Raw genomic sequence first — 19,374 nt, forward strand, 5'->3', positions numbered from 1 at the left:
AGTCATGTTTCTTTCGTATCTAATTTTTTTGGTGCTGTTTAATATTTAACTCTTGTTTTTTTTATTGAAGCCTGAGTGCCTGAGGTCTCAGCTACCCATGGTTGAGCTAAAGTTTGATAAACGAGCCTGGCTGGACCCAAGATGGGGTTGTGAGTTTATTACACAGTGAGGTCTCACAACCACGCCATGTAATAAACCACATTTCCTTACAAGTTCATTCAGTTACCCGCCTCCAATTAGGTACTGCTTTGATATCTATTCAGAAGGTGATGAACCTGCAGATAGAAGACTATCAAAAGAACAATGCTCTTTCTGGTAGAGGCTCTATGTAGCCTCAGGTCTTCACCAACTCTCCATAGCCACAGATTCCTCACCAACTCTCCCATCCTCTCCATTCTGTGATTGGACTCTATCTATTAACAACATCCAGAGTATAGGAATCTGGTCACAACCAATTTGCATCCCTTCATGTCCTAATGCTACAATCGCACATGGGGTAAGTGGTTTTTTGGTGGGCTCCAGCTAATTCCAATTGGCAGTTCTCTTATTCTGATCGATATTGGCACCCCAGGTCTTCACTAAAGTGATGACAGTGGTTGCAACATATTTGTACAGGGTAGGGATAGCCGTATTCTTGTACCCTAGGCAATTTGCTGCCTTAGGTGGACTCCCTCAAGCTTGTGTCAGACCATATGAACTCCACAGCATCCCTTCAGTTTGACCGAAGGTTTTCCATCAACCTACGCAAATCACACATGGAGCCCTCTCAGTTCCTTCTGGTCTTAGTGGAGGTGCTGATCACAGCGTCTCTCTGAGCTCATTTGGTTCCGTCTACAGTGGTTCCAACAAGGGGGCTATGCACATCAAGATCCCCCCGACGCTGTGAAAAAGCAGGGCGGTTGAGCTTTCTGCTTCTGTGGTGGGAAGCACTGAGACTGTAGGCGTGGGCTCAGGTGCACAAAAACTGGGTGGTTGTCGTCCATCTGCAGGTGTTCCTTGAATACGCAGCCTGATTCATATCAACTTGATGATCGTGAGGTGGCACAAAGCATCTTTGCCCTCTGGTACACACCTCCGGTAGACCTTTTCGCCACTATTGAGAATGCACTGCACCTGCTGTTTTGTGCCATCCAACTTCTATCTCAAGAAGCCCTTGTACATGGTTTCCGACTGATTTGGGATTTTCCCCTGCATTACACAGTTCCTCATACTTCTGATTCCTTGGGTGCAGAGGAAGCTCTGAAAGGACATGGAACCTGTACTACTTATTGCTCTGGACTGGCCTCACAGTGTTTGTAATGCAGTTTTTCACAGTTGGAGTAGCCAGTTTGTACCCCAACCTCCAAGGCTTCCACCTTACGCCTGTAGATTTAGCAGGGACATCTAAGCTGGAATTGATGGATGTCATTATGTTGGCAAGTTGTCCTTCCACAAAGTCAGTTTATGCAGGGCAATGGAATAATTTTGTTTCCTGGTCCACAGGGGAGACCCACTAAAGGCTACTCTTTTGGATGTGTTGTGCTTTGTGGATTTTTTGTTTTTAGCTCAGCATGGTTGTGCAGTGGGCACAGTTAAAGGTTACAGCTTTGTTTGCCTTCATTTGTTTACCAGATAAACTGTCTCTGTTTAAGTCCCTGATTGCTGTAAGATTTTTAAAAAGGCAGTCATACGCATTTCCTCCTTCTTTGTTCATTATGCCTCCAGGGGATCTTAAGTTAATGCTAGCATTCCTGATGGGGGCTGTGTTTGAGCCTATGCATAGATGCCAATTTTGGCTTTTGGCAATAAAAACATAGTTTTTAATGGTCATCATATTGGTTCAGTAAGTTAGTGAACTGAAAGCTCTGTGTCTGATCACCTTACACACCTTTCTTTCCAGACAAGCTGGTTTCGAGAAATTAGACCTTCTTTATTCCGAAAATGGTAATTCCATTCCATGTTGGTCAGTTCATCACCCTTGCCACATTTTCTTCTCTATTTCATCCTACCAAGGAGGGGTAGAGGCTGCAAAGTTTGGACCCACATAGAGCGCTAAGCTACTACATCAACAGTGCTAAGGAGTTCCCATGATGGTCAGCTAGTAGTCGGCTGTGTAGGCAACAAACATGAGAGGCTATTCAGAAGAACACTTTGTCCAAATGGATCGTGATTTGGATTAAGATCTACTATGCAATTGCTAAAAAGTAAGGTATTGTCGTTCATTCTACCAACGTAAAGGCGACGACTTCGGGTTTTTTCAGGGGTGTGTCTATTCTGATATATGTCGTACAACAACTTGGACATCGATTCACTCATCCACTAAGCATTACTGCTTGGACGCAGAAGTCCAAAAGGATTGCCATTTCACGTGCCAGTACTCCAGGATTTTCTGTTGTGACTGTTCTTCATACGTATCACCTTGTAGGAGTATTGCTGTAGTAACAAGTCAAACGTAGAGGAATCCGAAGGTAGAAATATCCAGCAGAGGAACAAGTTACTGACATTCGCAACTATATTTCTGGTGGATAGAAAATGTACAGATTCCTCACCGATCCTGTACACCTCCCCATTGTGAGGAATGGTCATAACCCTCATATTAATAAGGTTCCCAAACTGTTACGGTGCATACTACTGGCTCTAATTGAGCTGTTCGTGTCTCTGCCTCCAAGGGCTCAGAATAAATTAATGAAGAACTGACATTGGGCTGCTAGAGTGGTGCTGTTTCGTTTGATTTGGGTCATGTCATGTCTAGTGTTGGTATCCAATGTAGAGAAGGAGCCAAACACCACTTTCTGACACAGAAGTGCTTTGCAAAGATTCTGGATCTAGCCTGATCATGCAGGGGTAGGGGTATTTAAAAGGTAAGGAATCTAAGGGGACCTAGAGTATCCACCAGAAAGATCATTACTGAAGGTAAGTAAGTTGTTCATCCAGCCACGTCAACCACTAGTCCTGTGATTGGCGGTTAAGTGAGGTCAATCTCAGTCATACCACAGGCGTTCCTTCTTTTTATCATATACTTTATAGGTAAGCTATTGTCTAACAGTCCTTGCCTTGACTCCTCACTCTCCCAGAAATATTGGTTTAAGTCTTTTGAAATGGGACAGATGGGCAGTGACCGAGGCAGTTCATTGTGTGATCCTGGCCTCACCTTTTATGCCTGGCATAGTGAAGCTGACGAGGAGATATCCCAGGTTTGAGGCATGTGTGCTGAAGATACACATGCTTTGCATACTCCTGATGTCTAGTGTTGGGTCCGGATGTTGGCAAGTTGTTTTTCTTCAAAGAAGTTATTCCTAGTCACAAGGTAAGGTGACTCCTCCTCCAATCCATTGTTAGATTGTCTTTTTCCACCATCGGGTTAGGAAGTGTATTGCTGCGCTCCGGTTTGAAACCGTCCTTCGGGTTCCCCTCGGTGCGCAATCCACTGTATCCTTGACAGTATTTTTATTGTAGGCGTTGCGATCTCTCCGCGTATCTGTTCAATCTGGAAAGTCTCTCTGCTTCGATCAAAAACATCGCGGGCTGCCTTTGGGTCTAGTTGCGTCAGTCCATTCTTCAGCCGATGGAACGGTGTCCATTTCAATTCTGTCCTAGGTGCAGCGCCAAATACCCTCGCACTGATCTTCACCAAGTCTGCAACTTGTGCCTCTCACCGGAGCACAAGGAAGAAGATTGTGAGGCCAGTCGGTCGTTCCGATCGAAAAAGACTTTGTGAGATCGTCGGGCTCGCTGATGAGAAATGCAGTGCCAAAGCACTCAACATACTCCAGATATTTTCATGGAAGAATCCGAACATGAAGCGATAGCAAAGAAGAGGCCTTCTCAGTCGCAGAATCCGATTCCGACCTAAAGATTGTATTGGAATCTGAAGACATTCCAGCTGGACAGGTGGTCTTGAGTACTAAAACCCTTACACCCCATAAGCTATCTTCCAGTAAAAATAAGGCTTCTGCACATCCTCTGCCTTCGGGCTTTGGTCTGCAGCAAGACGACGTTTCTGACGACCCGCCACCGAAACAAATAGTCTAGCCTTCCGGCTCAGGATTGAGCAGAGACAGATAGCCTTCAGACCCAAAACATTCCGCTCCAAAAGACCAGGGGTGGTTGGCACAGGTAAATGCGGTGGTGTGGGACGGGGGCAAGGCGGGGTAGGAGAAGGGTGATGTTGACATACAATGGAATAGGTATAATTGAATAAATAAATAATACCTATTCCGTTGTCTGTCTGCTTCCCCCTCTGCTGCGCTCTCCCCCGCCCCACCCCAACAAGCTTACCTGAGCCAGCCGCCTCTGCAAAGGACAAATCTAGTTCGGAGCCAAAATACTTCTTTTTGAAACAAAAGTCCGCTTTGGAGGCGAAATCTTCTGCTTCCAAAACAAGAAGGACCAGTCTGGTTTGGCACCAAAACTTTCAACGCCTACATCCAAAGATGTTTCAGATCCCCCGGAACCAATTTGAGATGTTATGAAAGACAGATTAGATCCAAAGCAGAAAAAGCTTTACATCAATCCAGACACTGGCCATATATTAAACAAAAATCCTTCCAAGGGAAAGTCATTTCAGAGGGCACTGTATACAAGATCCCCCTTAAGAAGGACACTGCTACAAGTCCTATCCATCCCACGTTTCCATCCCCTCCACTACTTCCACCATCTTTACCTTTACCAATATTGCCAGGCTCAGATCCGCTAAACATAACACCACAGGGATCTCCTCACACACAGCCTGATTTAGGAGATGATAATGATAACAATGTTCCTTTACCTACAGATCCGTGGGATGATTATAATATTGACCCACCTATGGATAATGACCCAGACCGATACCCTGCAAAACCTTCACTTCCAGATGATGATATTTTCTATCTAGAGCGAATTTTCAGAGCAGCAGCATATCATGGGGTTACACTGCATAAAGAGACCTTAGTTGATGATTTTTTATTAGAGACAGTAGGGTTTTCATACAGAGTTAGCCAGAGTCTCCCTATGTTAAAAGGCATGATGAGACATGCAGAAGACATTTTTAGGGACCCTGTTCATGCACAAATGTTAACACCTAGTGTTGATAAAAGAAACATCACCCTCTGTTCCAGTTTTCATTAAAGGACAGCTCCCTCTAGATTCACTGGTAGTTTCCAACCCGCGTAAAAGAGCGAACTCTCAGACGCTCTGAGATGCTCCTCCCCCCGATAAAGAATCTAAGCTTATTGACGCATCTGGTAAAAGGGTAGCTGCTCAAGCTGCTAATCACTGGCTAGGTATGATAGGGCTCACTGGGATGAGATGGAAGGTCTACTTTAGCACCTCCCAGAAGAGCAGAAGAAAAAGGCACAAGAGCTAGTTCAAGAAGGGAAGCTCATTTATAACTCTTCTATTAGATTATGTGGTCTTTTGCCTCAGCGCCGGGACACTTCTGGGAGTAGCCACGCGCTTTATAAGTGCCATTTAACATAACATGTGCTCTTGATGCTGCTGACACTGCAGCGAGAGAAGTTAACACCAGGATTCTCTTACGTCATGGTTTTAAACCAGAAGTACAACAGTCTATTTTAAACAATCCTTTTAACAAATAACATATTTTCGGACCTCAGGTTGATGAGGCTTTGGAAAAAATGAAAAAAGACATGTGCGTGGCTAAATCCATGGGAGCACTTCAATCTCCTTCAAGCAAAGGCTCCTTTCGTCACTCATCTATAGAGCAGAGTCTAAAACTACATCCTAAGGCCCTAACACTACCTCGTACAAGTCCAACACGAAACCCTATTCTGGTAGAGGTTTCTTCAGATGATGTTTACAGAGGAAACAATTTTAAAGGTAGAGGTCGGGGCATGTCAACACGTAACTCCCCTTCTCCCAATAAGCAGTGACTTGCCTATGGTTCCCACCCGATCATCTAACACCTGTCGGGGGTAGACTTCACCAATTTCTCCTCATTTGGCAATCCATAACATCAGACAAATGGGTGCTGGACATTATTCGACATGATTATTCCCTGGAGCTCACCAGCAATCCTCCCAACATTCCACCTCACACTCACAAACTTGCTTCAGAACACCTACAGCGTCTCAAACAAAAGGTACAAGCTCATTTTACAAAAGAAGCTTTAGAACCAGTTCCATTACAGTACCAAGGTTCAAAAGTGTACTCTCTGTACTTTCTAATCCCCAAAAAGGACGGCTCCTTAAGACCCATTTTGGATCTAAGGACATAAAATCTGTACATACTTTCAGAACATTTCCACATGGTCACGCTTCAAGACCTTCCACTACTACAGCAAGGCAATTTTATGTCCACACTACACTTAAGACGCATACTTTCATATTCCAGTTCACCCAGCTCCTCGCAAATACCTCAGATTTGTGATAGCAGGAAAACATTATCAATTCAAGGTACTCCCGTTCGGACTAACTACTGCTCCCATAGTATTCAGAAAATGTCTGGCGGTAGTGGCGACACATCTCAGAAGACAACAGATTCATGTCTTCCCATATCTGGATGACTGCCTCATCAAAGCCAGCACACACCAAAAGTGTCTATTCCACACTCAGACTACATTAGACTTACTCTACCAATAATGCTCAAAAGTCTCACCATCAGCCTTCCCAAATGCAGTCTTATCTGGGAGCGACTCTAAACACTTGCTCAGCTCTACCCTCTCCCAATGCAGCCAGAATTCTGATTATTCAATCTCTGCTAATTCAGTTTCAGGTCAATTAATACTTACCAGCCAGAATGTTCATGCAAATACCAGGGATGATGGCATCATGCATCGTGATAGTGCCTCATGCAAGATTGCCCATGTGTCCTTTACAAGCGTGCTTAGCACGTCAGTGAAATCAGTCTCTGTATCAATGAACAGATCTAGTGTTGGTAGACAGCCGCATCCATCGCTCTCTGCAGTGGTGGAACACACCATACTTTTCAAAAAGGCGGGCTTTCATTGACCCTGTTCCACAGATCATGCTAACAGCAGATTCATCCCTCACAGGTTGGGGTGCCCATATTCACAACTTGACAAAGGTCTATGGGACAACAAGTACAAAGCTCTGCACATTAATTATCTAGAGATTCTAGCATGAAACCTTTTCAGTTTCAGCTCTTAGGGAAAGTTTTTTTTGTTGTTTGTTTTTTAACTTTATTTTTTGAGTTTTCTTCGTTGAACAGCACTAAGAAGAAACAACCATATAGGTCACACTTGTACACATTACAATCTTTTGGACATCATATAGGCATCTACACACGGGCTAGTGGCCAGCACGGGCAGACAACTGCTACACAAGAGAATAAATACAGTACATTGGAGCAAACAATACATAGTAATAAGCAGGCACGGGCAGTCGTATAGATACTGAGCATGGGTAGTGGCATCTGACAGTCAGCCAACTAGGAACACCCTTCCGGTGGCATTTCAAGAAATCAAGCTCTCACGATGTCATTGCATAAAAAGTGTATCATGTACAGAACCTTGAGTAGCCTCTGATCCCGGCTATGGTCCGGGAAGGGCCATTCCCTCCCCACAATCTACTCACCACAGCGTCCCGCATCAGTGTGCTTCGGTGTGCCTCCCAAAGTGTACCTCATGAGGGCCTCATCTAAGTGAAAGGTATAGCCATATTACTCAACTGTCGACCTCTGAGTCTGTGGCTGCTGCCGTGTTTCATAACAGATAAATTTGTAGTGGTCCCCATATATCATTCGGCCTACTCTGTACTGGCGTCAGTTCTGCATAAATATTATTCTGATCCTGACAATAAACCAGGTCCTCGAGCCATTCCTTAAACTTAGGAGCCCTACCTCGTCCCCAGCGACAAGCAACCCGCCTTTTGGCTAGTAATAGTGCGATATCTGTGAATTTCCGAATCGACTTAGGGACATCCCGTGTGTATCCCAGTAGCATAATTAGCGGGTCTTTGTCAACTGCCCCGGATGTCATAACCTGTAACGCGGTCTGCACCTGTGTCCAATATTCAAAAACTCCTGGGCACTCCCAAGCTAAATGGAAGAATCCCGCACCTGCTGCATTACAGCGATCGCATCTATCGGTATCTGCCAAGTGAAATCGCAATTTCCTCTCAGGTGTATAATAGAAACGTTGTACAAATTTGAAATGAATGATCTTTAGCCTGCTGCTAGATGCAATATTGTCCGTAACAGCACAGCAGTAACGCCATTGATCGTCAGTAATATCCCTGTCTAAATCTACAGTCCAATGTCGCCGCGCCGAGCTCTCGGGCCCTTGGCGCTGTGTTCTTATGGTAGTATATAGTCGAGAGACGAGATGGCGTCCGTCCGACAAAAGCATGGTATGCAGTGACAGAACCACTTCCGGTTCTTCCGGAAAGTTGGGCAACACTTCCCTCAATCCCTGTCTAAGGCGGATGTAATAGAACACCTCTAGAGGCGTAGGTGTAACTGCATGAAACAGCTGTTCCTTGGTACGGAATCGGCCTTCACTGAACAAGTCCCCCCATACCGAAATTTTTGTACGTCTACACATCAATTGAAATCCTGTTTCCTGCAAAAGCGATATTCGAGGGTGGTACGTAAGAGGAAGTACCGGGGAATATAAGCGCGTGGCACCGACCAGCCTTACTATCCTACTCCACGCGTCAATGGTGCATGTTACCGTGGTAAACGGCGTCTCTATGTCTTTGACTGTACCCAGTATGAGGCCATTAAGAGGAAGAGGACGCGCGATCCAATCCTCTGCGGCGATTTGGGGCATGTATGGCGAGGGTTTCAACCAATGATACGCGTATTGCGCTTGAGCAGCGACGTAATAAAGTTCAAAGTCCGGCACATCAAAACCTCCTTTCTCATAAGGCTTGGTAATAATGTTCCAACGCAGCCGAGGTTGTTTGCCTCCCCAAAATAGACGTAGGAGCTCCGAGCGTAGCTGTTTAAAAAAAAAAAATGCCAGGAAAATATGGCACATTTTGGAATAGATATAGGAATTGTGGTAGCACCACCATCTTTATAAGCGCCGCCCTCCCTGCCATCGACAGCGGCAAGGCCTTCCAGCGCGTTACATTATCAGCTAATTTCGTGATGGCCACTCCATAATTCGATCTGAGCGTCACGTTCTTGTCCAGAGACACGACGATACCCAAGTACCTAAGATCTGTATCACACCATTCGAGCGGATAGTCCAGCTGGAATTTCGTTACAGCAGACGTCAGCGGAAAAAATTGGGATTTCCTCCAATTCACATGCACCCCCGACAGCCCACCAAAGACAATGAACTCCCGCAATATGGGATTAAGGTTGGTTTGAGGATGTTTCACATATAGCGTGATATCATCTGCATACAGTGATATACCAATTTGGCGCTGAAAGCAGTGAAAGGCACTAGCTCTGTGCAGCTGACGGATGTGACACGCCAAAGGCTTGACTGCCATAGCAAAGAGCAGAGGGGAGAGAGGGCACCCCTGCCTGGTGCCCCTCGTTATCAACATTGGAGCCGACAGTAATCCGTTAATTACCACTTTGGCAGTCGGTCTGGTATAGAGCAGCTTGACCCAGTTAACAAACAGTTTGGGGAACCCCATCCTATGCAATATAGTAAATAGATACGGCCATTCGACCGAGTCAAACGCTTTCGTGGCGTCTAAAAAGACAGTAGCGACAGGCAGTTCCGGGGCAATCGTCTGAATCAAGGAGAACAGCGTCCTAAGATTGTGGGTGGTGGCGCGGCCCGGCACAAATCCAGCTTGGTCCGGCAGAACTATTTTAGACATAATCAGCGAGAGTCGCGTTGCCAGCACCTTGGCAAGGATCTTCGCATCACAATTGATGAGAGATAGTGGTCTATATGAGTCCGTGTCCGTCGGTTCCTTACCCGGTTTCAACAAGGAGGTAATTACCACCTCCCTCATCGACCCCGGCAATTCCCCAACTTCCAGCGACTCCTCATAAACTTCCTTAAGGACCGGTGCCATGATATCGATGTAACATTTATAAAACTCAGCGGGGAGTCCATCCGATCCTGTCGCCTTTCCATTGGCAAGCAACATAATTGCGTCTCGGATCTCATCAGTCTCTAATGGTGCACTAAGGAATTGTCTATGCATATCACTGAGCCAGCACAGTGCTATATCATCGAGAAAACCTCCCATATCTACCTCTGTAGTGTGTTGAGAAGTATACAGCTGCTTATAGTGCGAAAGAAATTCCTCCTGAATCCCTCTCGTATCCTGACAACGTATACCGTTTGTTGTGATAATTTCTAATATATTGGCACTGAAGCGCGGCTTTCTCGTGATCGCGGCTAGTACCTTACCAGGCCTTTCCCCTTCGCAGTAACGCCGTGCTGTCCAATACTTTCCCTTAAACTTTACTTCTCTCGCTGCTTCCTCGCCAAACTCTGACAATTTTTCTCTAAAGGTATTATGTAGTTCCGAGTCAGCTCTTCTTGTCATCTCAAGTTCAAGCTCCTTTAGCTCGCGTTCCAGCCTGCCTAACGTCCTCTGAATGTCTTTCAGTATCCCCCCGCCCTTGGATATGCAAATACTTCTGACCGTGACCTTGAATGCCTCCCACACCATCTCTACACTATTAACTGAAGTCTTGTTCCTGGGGAAGAACTCCTCAATTTCATCACCCAGTTCCGTCCTAAAGACTAAGTCTAGCAGCATAGTAGGGAGTAGTCTCCACGGAGGTCTTATTCTCTCGTGTCCCGGAATCATCAGGGATAGCAACACTGGGCAGTGATCGGAATAAGTTTTAGGCAAGTGTGTTACCTTATCTATACCCGCACAAAGCCCCCTTGACACAAAGCAATAATCTAATCTAGCCCATGTATTAGTGTATGACGTAAAGTGCGTGCCCTCTTTATGTGCATGATGGGTATATCTCCAGCTATCCACCAGCCCCGCTTCCTCTATGACTCCCAGTAGCACATCCCTTGCTTGTCTGTTATATTGACCACAACCATCTGATCGATCCATGCCAGGCACTAGTGTAACATTAAAGTCTCCCCCCCAAATAATGTGTGTAGCACCTGTCACCAATACATGTCCCCAAAGTGTGGTAAAAAATTCTGGTGTGTCAACATTCGGAGCGTAGCAGTTCACTATAGCAACATTATCCATGCCAAATCTACCCCACAATATCACAAATCGCCCATCGGGATCAATAATCTCCCCCAACATCTGAAAGGCAATTGATTTCTTGATCAGAACTGCGGTGCCTCTAGAATATGAAGAATATGAGGAAAATTTTCTGACCGAGGCCCACTTACTAGCATATTTAGAATCCGATCTAGGGCAGAAATGTGTCTCTTGTAACAAAGCAATATGCACATTATGCCTATCTAGATAGGCAAGGATATTTCTCCCTTTTCTAGAATTGTTAATGCCCCGCACGTTCTATGACATTACCGTTAATTTACTCCCTGCCATATCAGCCATCATCAATGACATCAGTCGCAGCAATACTCACCCCTAACCGTACTCCCCACCGCCCATACGTGCCAGCCAACATAGTCCAATTACTCTGCAATATCGTGTGAATCCTCTGTACAATGCAACCAACCACCCACACTTCCCTCCCATTCCCCTGACTCCCCCCAACTATCTCAGGCGCGTCCCAGATCTGCTCCCAGTCCAAACCATTCTCCCACTCAGCCCTCGTGTAGGCTATCTTCTCCCATACATTCTCCCTAACAAACTGAAATGACCCAATCCACCCAGCCCATACAATCCGGTGAACCCAGCTCTTTGCATTCTGCAACATCCGCAGCCAACAAGGATTCAATCCAGATACAACCCCATTCACTCCCCCCCCACCCACCCCGCAACCATCCTCGTGTAACAATTCAAACTTCGATCCCGCCCCTCCCACCGCCCACTGAAGCAACCCCAATCCTCCAGCATTCACAACCCACCCCCCTCCCATCACCGGTAGCAAACACCCAACCAGCCGCAGTGTAACGAACAATGTCAAAGGGGCACACCCTAGTAGGGTCATCTAAGGTACACACTTTGTCACCCCCTGCTCCTCGTCCCCAGATCCGATACCGCCCTTGGAGGGGCAATTCGAGGGATGGGGGGTGTCGCCTGGCATACTTTACCACCCATAGTCCAATGCCGTCTTCAGCGCTCACGAATGTCCATAATCGAAGTATCTCAGCAAAGTCTCGAGTTCAACTTCATGAAAACAGCACGCACCCCGGTCCCAAACTAAATTCACAGCAGGCTAAGAGGTTCCTCAGCAATCCATACACGTATATCAGTCCTCCTCATTCTCTACCTCCTCCACCACAGGACGGTTCCCACGCTCGCGTCGCAGTGATTTTAGGAAATCCTCCACCTGCTGCGGGTTCACGAAGAAGTGCTGCCTTGCCTGATACGTGACCCGCAGTTTAGCCGGGTACAGTAGAGCATAGTCTATTTGCAGATCCCTCCGTTTTTTCTTCACGTCTAGAAATTTTCTCCTTTGGTCCTGGACAATTGGCGTGAAGTCTGGGTACAGTGTGAATGTAATTCCATCGCACGTCAATTGTTTAGCAGTTCGTGCAGCATGGAGCGCAGTGTCTCTATCCCGATAATTTAGTAGTCGAGCTATTATCGGCCGAGGCGGGGCCCCTGGCTGGGGTTGCGGACCAAGGGAACGGTGTGCACGCTCAACAATGAATTGCTTGGAAAAGGCGTCCGCTCCAATCGCCGTCTGGAGTATCCGTTCAACATAGTCCTCCATTCTCCCAGTGTTCGTAGACTCCGGCACGCCCACCACACGGACATTATTGCGGCGACTGCGCGCTTCCAACTCCTCGTTCTTCGCAGCTATTACTTTGAGGATGTTATCCATTCGCGACAGTCTAGTAGCATGGGACGCCGTGGTATCATCATTATCTGAAATCCTTCTCTCCGCCTCCGTGAGGCGTTCCTCGTGAACATCCATCTTCTGTACAATGGCGTCCATCCTGGAGGATAAACGATCCACCTTATCCACCACCGTCGCGAACCCCTGCTTCATTTCCTGCAGTAGTAGATGCATGTCCGGTGCAGCCGCACCGCAGCTAGGCCCCGCTGTTGGAGGGCTCTGAGCCCCAGTCGAATCCGTCCCCGCCGTCACAGTCTTCTTCGACGCCGGGGCGGAGTCAAAAGATAGTTTCGGTTGTCGAGTATCCTGTCGGCCCATGGCGGCACCTCTCGCTGATCTTTCCGCAGTAAGCGAGTACGTTCGCTTGTTCCCACCTCGCGTCGACTCAGAAGCCCTGGACATGCAACGTTACGGTCGCAGCATCCAGCTCCTTCTTCCACCAGGTATTCCTCCAGCAGGGTCCACAAATCCTGGGTATACACTACTCCCACTGCTGAGTATCGGAGATCCGCCTAGTCGCAATCCACAACACACGCTGTCAGTGCGTGCCTCTCAACCACTGCATTCAGCATCCAATACAGTGGGTACACAGTGTAAAGGGATCAACTCTGTCCCCCCGGTGTCTCGCACTGCCCGGGCTCAGCATCCAAGGAGCGCCGCGCCTTCAGGAGCGCCTACAATCATCAAGAGGCGCAGTAGTGTCACCTTTCTGCGTTGGCGCATCAGCTCCGCGCTAGTTAACGTAATCTAATTCCAAGTGCAGTCTTCAAGCAGGCAGGTCTCCATCACATCAGTGTCCCTCAGTCGCAACGGACATGCCAGCATGTGCCCGGTGCAGCGCCAATAACCACAGCCAATCTGGTGCCAGTCGGTATGTAGTAGTCTCGCCCTGGCCTCATTTAGGCCCGTCCCTCTTACTTGCCAGTGGGCTTGCAGTAGTCCCTTTCAAAACTCCAGCCGACTAATTCTTGAGCACCCACTCTGCGTCTGATGCGCAGTCGAATTCCTAGCGTATTATATACACTTCATGCACAAACAACGTCGCATCTGCTTCCGTCACGAGTGGCCGCCGATTAGTGAATGCAATTATAGGTGATCACTCGTCAACCATTCACCGCTCCAGGCAACTCCTGAGCACCAACTGTACTCCAAGTGTAGTCCTTTCCTGTGTCGCCTTCTTCATCCGCTCTCCCCGGAGCTTGCAGGCACTTAGGCCGCAGTATGATTAACCCCAGCCTGCAGCTCCCAACCGCTCACACTACCGGGAATGATGGGGGGGAGGGGGGAGGGTCCGCAGAGCACCGGCAATAGCACGAGGTCTGTGCACCAGCGCCAGGCTAATCTACACCTCCGGCGTCTCACACCGTTCTCCGCAGTTCAGGTTGGTCCGCTCCCGCTGCCCCAAGTCTGCTGTAGAAGGGATCGCGGTAATTCAGGCGCACAGCGGCCGCGGCCCACACACCACGCGGGAGCCCCGGGATCGCGCAGTACCTGCGACCCAGCTCGCGATCGGGCAGGCTCCGCCTCTACCAGCGCCCGGCTCAGCTACTCCTCCGGCGTCTCCTACCCCAACTTTCGCCGCAGTCTGTGATGGTCCACTCCTGCTGCCCCGAGATCTCCGCAGAGGGGATCGCGGTGGTTCAGGCGCTCCTCGGTCACGGCCCACACACCACGTGGGAGCCACGGGATCGCGTAGCCACTGCATCCCAGCTCGCGATCAGTCAGGTTCCGCCTCCACAGTCGGTGCCTGACTCCCGACAGGATATCTCCGCACTCCGACGGCCGAACCGCTCCAAATTTGCAGCGAGTGCCGGGTCAAGGGTCTTCAACAATTGCTCCAAGTTTTAGCGGCATTGGAGGTGGTTATCGTAGGATAATTAGCGGATGTTGGCACAGGCGGCAGGAGCCTCACAGAGGTGCGGCCATGCTGCTCGTGCGCCCTCTAGCGCCCCCCAGCTCTTAGGGAAAGTTGTCCTAGTCCGCACCAACATCATGAGAGTAATGTACTTTGTACATAAACGGGGGTACACATTCTCTGCAACTGCCACGCCTCTCACAGACAATTTGGCGTTGAGCAATTCATCACAAAGTCCATCTTCTGGCAGAGCATCTCCCAGGAGTGGACAATCAGATTGCCAACTTCCTAAGCAGAAGGCGACAACAAATTCACGAGTGTGAACTTCATCCCCAGGTTCTCCTTTCATACTTTCAAGAATGGGGATTCCCACAAATAGATCTCTTCGCCACAGTGGACAACTCAAAATGCTTAAAATTCGCCTCCAGGTTCTCCGACCCTCAATCCAAAGGCAATGCCCTATGGATGAATTGGTCAGGGATATTTGCCCATGCTTTTCCGCCTCTCCCTCTCCTTTCATTTCTGGTTCGGAAGCTGAGGCTAACATCCCTCATACTGATTCTAGTAGCTCCCACTTTGGCTCATCAACCGTGGTTCACAACACTTTTAGAACTGGCAGTAGTTCCACATCAAAAGCTGCTTCTCAATTCCAGACTTCTCATGCTGAACCATGGAGAAGTCAGACATCCAAATCCCAAGGAGCTCAATCTAGCAATTTGGCTCCTGAAGTTCTAGAGTTTGGATATCTTAACTTGCCACAGGAATGCATGACCATTCTTAAATAAGCAAGAAAGCCTTACTACCAGAGCATGCTATGCAGCTAAATGGAAACTATTTGTTATGTATTGTACTAATAAGAATATTGATCCTCTAAATGCATCTACTCAAAATATAATTTGTTACCTTATGCAATTAAAGTGTGCTGGTTTAGACTACACTTCCATTCGTTTGCATCTTGTACAATAGCTGCATATCTGCAAAACAGACAACATCTATATCTGTTCAAGTTTACAGTAATTAAAGCCGTAATGTAGGGCCTTAAGAGAATAATCCCACCCAGGGTACCTCCAGCACCAGTTTGGAATCTGAACATTGTGGTTACACGCTCATGGGTCCACCTTTTTAGCCATTACACACCTGTCTGCTACTGTTTCTTTCTTAGAAAGTCGCCTTCCTCATTGCAATCACTTCATTAAGGCGAGTTGGAGAGCTACTAGCTTTAACCTCATAACTTCATAAAGACAGGGTAGTTCTTTGCACCAACCCAAAGTTCCTTCCCAAAGTGGTTTCTGCTTTCCATATCAACCAATCAGTTGAGTTGCCTGTATGCTTTCCTCAATCTGATTCAGTAGCAGAACAAGCTCTTCATACTCTTGATGTCAAAAGAGCGCTATTGTACTACATTGAAAGAACATAAGATTTTTGCAAAACAACTGTTTGTTGCATTTGCTACAACTCACAAAGGCAATCCCATTTCTAAATCTGGTATTGCAAGATGGATTGTTAAATGCATTAAAACCTGCTACACTAAAGCTTAACAAACTTTGTCTACACCACCTAGAGTGCATTCTACTCGTAAAATAGGAGCATCTATGGCCTTTTTAGGTAGCATGCCTATAGCTGACATTTGTAAAGCAGCAACATGGTCTACACCACATACTTTTATCAAACATAACTGCGGATGTGTTATTACGTCAGCAAGCCAATGTAGGCCTAGCAGTGCTAAAAACACGTTTTCAAACAGCTGCAACATCTACTGGTTAGCCACCGCTTTGGGAGAATACTGCTATATAGTTTATGCAAAGCACGTGTATCTACAGCACACATGCCTCGAACGGATTATGCTACTTTCCCAGTAAGCATCTGTTCTTGGCATGTAGAGCTGTAGATTAACAGGCAACCTCCCGAGGCACCTGAAGCTGTTGCTGTTTTGCATTATTTACATTACATATTCATGGACATCTCTGTACTACACTTACTTACTCCATTCTCACCCTCTTGCGGGAAAAAAATCTAACAATGGAGTCGATGCCCATGCGCATTATCATCAAAAGGAGGAGTCACCTTACTTTGTGACTAGGAAAAACTACTTCGAAGAAAAACAACTTGCAAACATCCGGACCCGACACTAGATGGCAGGAGTATGCAAAGCATGTGAATCTACAGCTCTACATGCCAAGAACAGATGCTTACTGGGTAAGTAGCATAAACCTTATCAAAGCTTGCTATTCACCCTGGGGGGAAAGGGCACAGCTTTATGTCTTTTAGTACCACATCTATGCTAAGATTTCTGTATTGCTGGGACTGTATGGTCTACCTAATGTTAACTTTCTCATACTCTCCTAGGCACGACAGGTTCTAGAGACCGAATTCAGCAATCTGATCTCCATGGGGACGGAGCGGCGACTAGACGAGGTCAGTGTTTTAGCCCATGGCTTAGCAGGCTTTTCCTTTTCATTTTCATCCAAGGATAACTTCTGTAACTGTTGTAAAACTTCTTATTTAGAATCTTTATTTTTACTTCAAACTCTTGTGTCTTGATTTAGAAAAATATTTTTTTGAAGTTGTCTTTTTGGCTTTTTTGAGCTCCTGTATTAGATGGTTCCTGTGTATGGACTTGTTGTCTTAACTAGAAAATAAATATAGTTTTATACTGTGATGAAACTTTATTACATCTCCTTTAGTTGTACTTTTTTTGATCAGTAGGCCAATTGCAAACGCATTGATATACTAGGTGAAAGTTTAAGTGAAGAAATGTGGACTTTGAGGTTTTAACCATTTTTGTAGAATATTTAACATACATTTATCTCTTCTAATACTGTGCAAAGACGGAAGATAAAATGCATTTATTTGTCTGCCATATTCTAAAAGATTGAGGCAGGATGGGGAAGTCATCATTAGAAGGCTGATCTACGAGCTTTACGCAATGAGTAAGAGGGCTGTTGCCATACTTGACCACTGCTCAGCCTTATAGAGTGGTATCCTGCTATTGGTCGGCTGGGTTTGCTGTCTTTTCCAATAAACCTTACGAATGGCTTTTTAATTTGTCTTATTAGTATAAAGCACTCAAAAAATAATGATTCAACAACATTTTCACACAGAGCTTCCATTCACTGCATGCCAGTTGTTTGTTTCACGTATTGCACCAGAGTTGTACAGTATTGCTACTATTAATGTACAATAATTAGACTGTAATGATCTGGTAACTCTTTTAACAATTTGTCATGTTACCTTCATAGTCAGTTTGAATTGAGATTTTGTTTTCATACAGTAAGTGTTGACATCATCAGCTCCAAGGTAAATAAAATCAGCTCTCTTAAAGCAGACCCATCGTTGTTCCCCATTTATTCTTTTGTCTCCTGACTCTACATTCAGCTGTGATCCATTCCCAGGTTTTCAGTTCATACCCAGTGCTTCTTTTCCATTGTAATGAAATGTTTTATTTCACTAACGTCAACACTAATACTAGCAGTAACATTTTAGTATTTGCTTTTTTTCTTATAAACTGTTAACATGTGACAGTGTAATTTAACTTCAGCTTCCTCTATCCCTCCCTCATGTGGCTCCCATCTTTCCATAACTACCAATTTGCACACACCCATTTGTTATGGCCTATGACATGATCCATAAGTACAATCTCCACCCATGTTATAAATCGTATTGCCTCCAACACGTTATTTTATTATGTTGTCTTGTTTTATAAAGCATGCAATTAGGCAATGAATAGGTTCAGAAAAGCTGGGTTTGAAATCTTTTTCTAAATCCCAGATGGTTTGGGATGGCTTTCATATCCAAAGGCAAAGAGTTCCAAAGGGTAGTTGACAAGAGTGGAAAAAAAAGGTTTTATGGTGGTTTTCATAATCGACCTAAGGCAGTAATAAAAGCATTTACATCATTCTGAGTCAGTGTAATAAATTGGGCGGCGCATCCAACTGCCTTGTGTGTGGTGCCGGCTAGTTTGGGAGATAACCCCAAACTGGGGAAGGGAGATGACGATTCGAACTCGGCAGCATATGCACCTCATGCAAGGGAGACACATTACAAAGGACCAGCTGGGTCACAACCGGCGTTGCGTGTGGGGCGGAGGGTCGAGACGATATCCAGCTTCACTGGTCCAGAGTGATGAATGTCGAAGTGTTAGGAGGGGAAAGTCTCTGGCTTGTAGATGTATGCAGGCGTAATCCTCCTAGGGAAATGAGTGGCAGCTTGCACTGTCATCTCCAGTGCTAGGCAGAAGTAGTGGTCGGGTTCATGGGGGTAGGTCATTGCTGTGGGTGACACTCTCGAAGTGATCGATGAGTACATCCCAAGTTTGTGGAATGGGTAACTTACGAAGGTGTTGGGCCTCTTCGTGTTGTAGCGCTTCCCCTTCGGCCTTTCCCCATTTCCACATCACACCTCCACACATGGTGAGGGCTCTCTTAGCAAGCAGTAGTGCTATCCCAGTGAAGTGTGTTCTCCTCTTGTCTCTTCCTGTGTTTGAACATGCCTAGGGCACTTGCCTCCCATGTGTTTAGGTCTGTAAGTTCAGTATCCTTCTGGAGCATGGTGTGAATAGTGTGCCAGTATGTGGCTATGAATGGACAGGACCACAACATATATGCTGTAGATCCGTGGAAACCAGTCGGGATGGGGGACAGCAGAGGTGTGTGTGTAGGAAATATCGGCCGAGCTGCTCTGGCGTCAGTTAGGCTCTGTGTAGGTATCCTTTTCCT

The 19,374-nt window shown here is 46.4% G+C and overlaps 1 protein-coding gene across 1 annotated transcript in view; it reads left to right on the forward strand.

Annotated features, from left to right (window-relative positions):
- The window catches only part of PPFIA3 (PPFI scaffold protein A3), a 963,828-nt gene that overhangs the window by 786,938 nt on the left and 157,516 nt on the right, over positions 1-19,374 (forward strand). Inside the window, exon 28 of the mRNA XM_078655169.1 lies at positions 17,006-17,074. Coding sequence (XP_078511295.1) covers positions 17,006-17,074 — 69 coding nt within the window. The remainder of the gene's footprint in view (positions 1-17,005; positions 17,075-19,374) is intronic.

The sequence above is a fragment of the Lissotriton helveticus genome, chromosome 7 (genome assembly GCF_964261635.1).
Source record: "Lissotriton helveticus chromosome 7, aLisHel1.1, whole genome shotgun sequence".
Classification (NCBI taxonomy): Eukaryota; Metazoa; Chordata; class Amphibia; order Caudata; family Salamandridae; genus Lissotriton; species Lissotriton helveticus.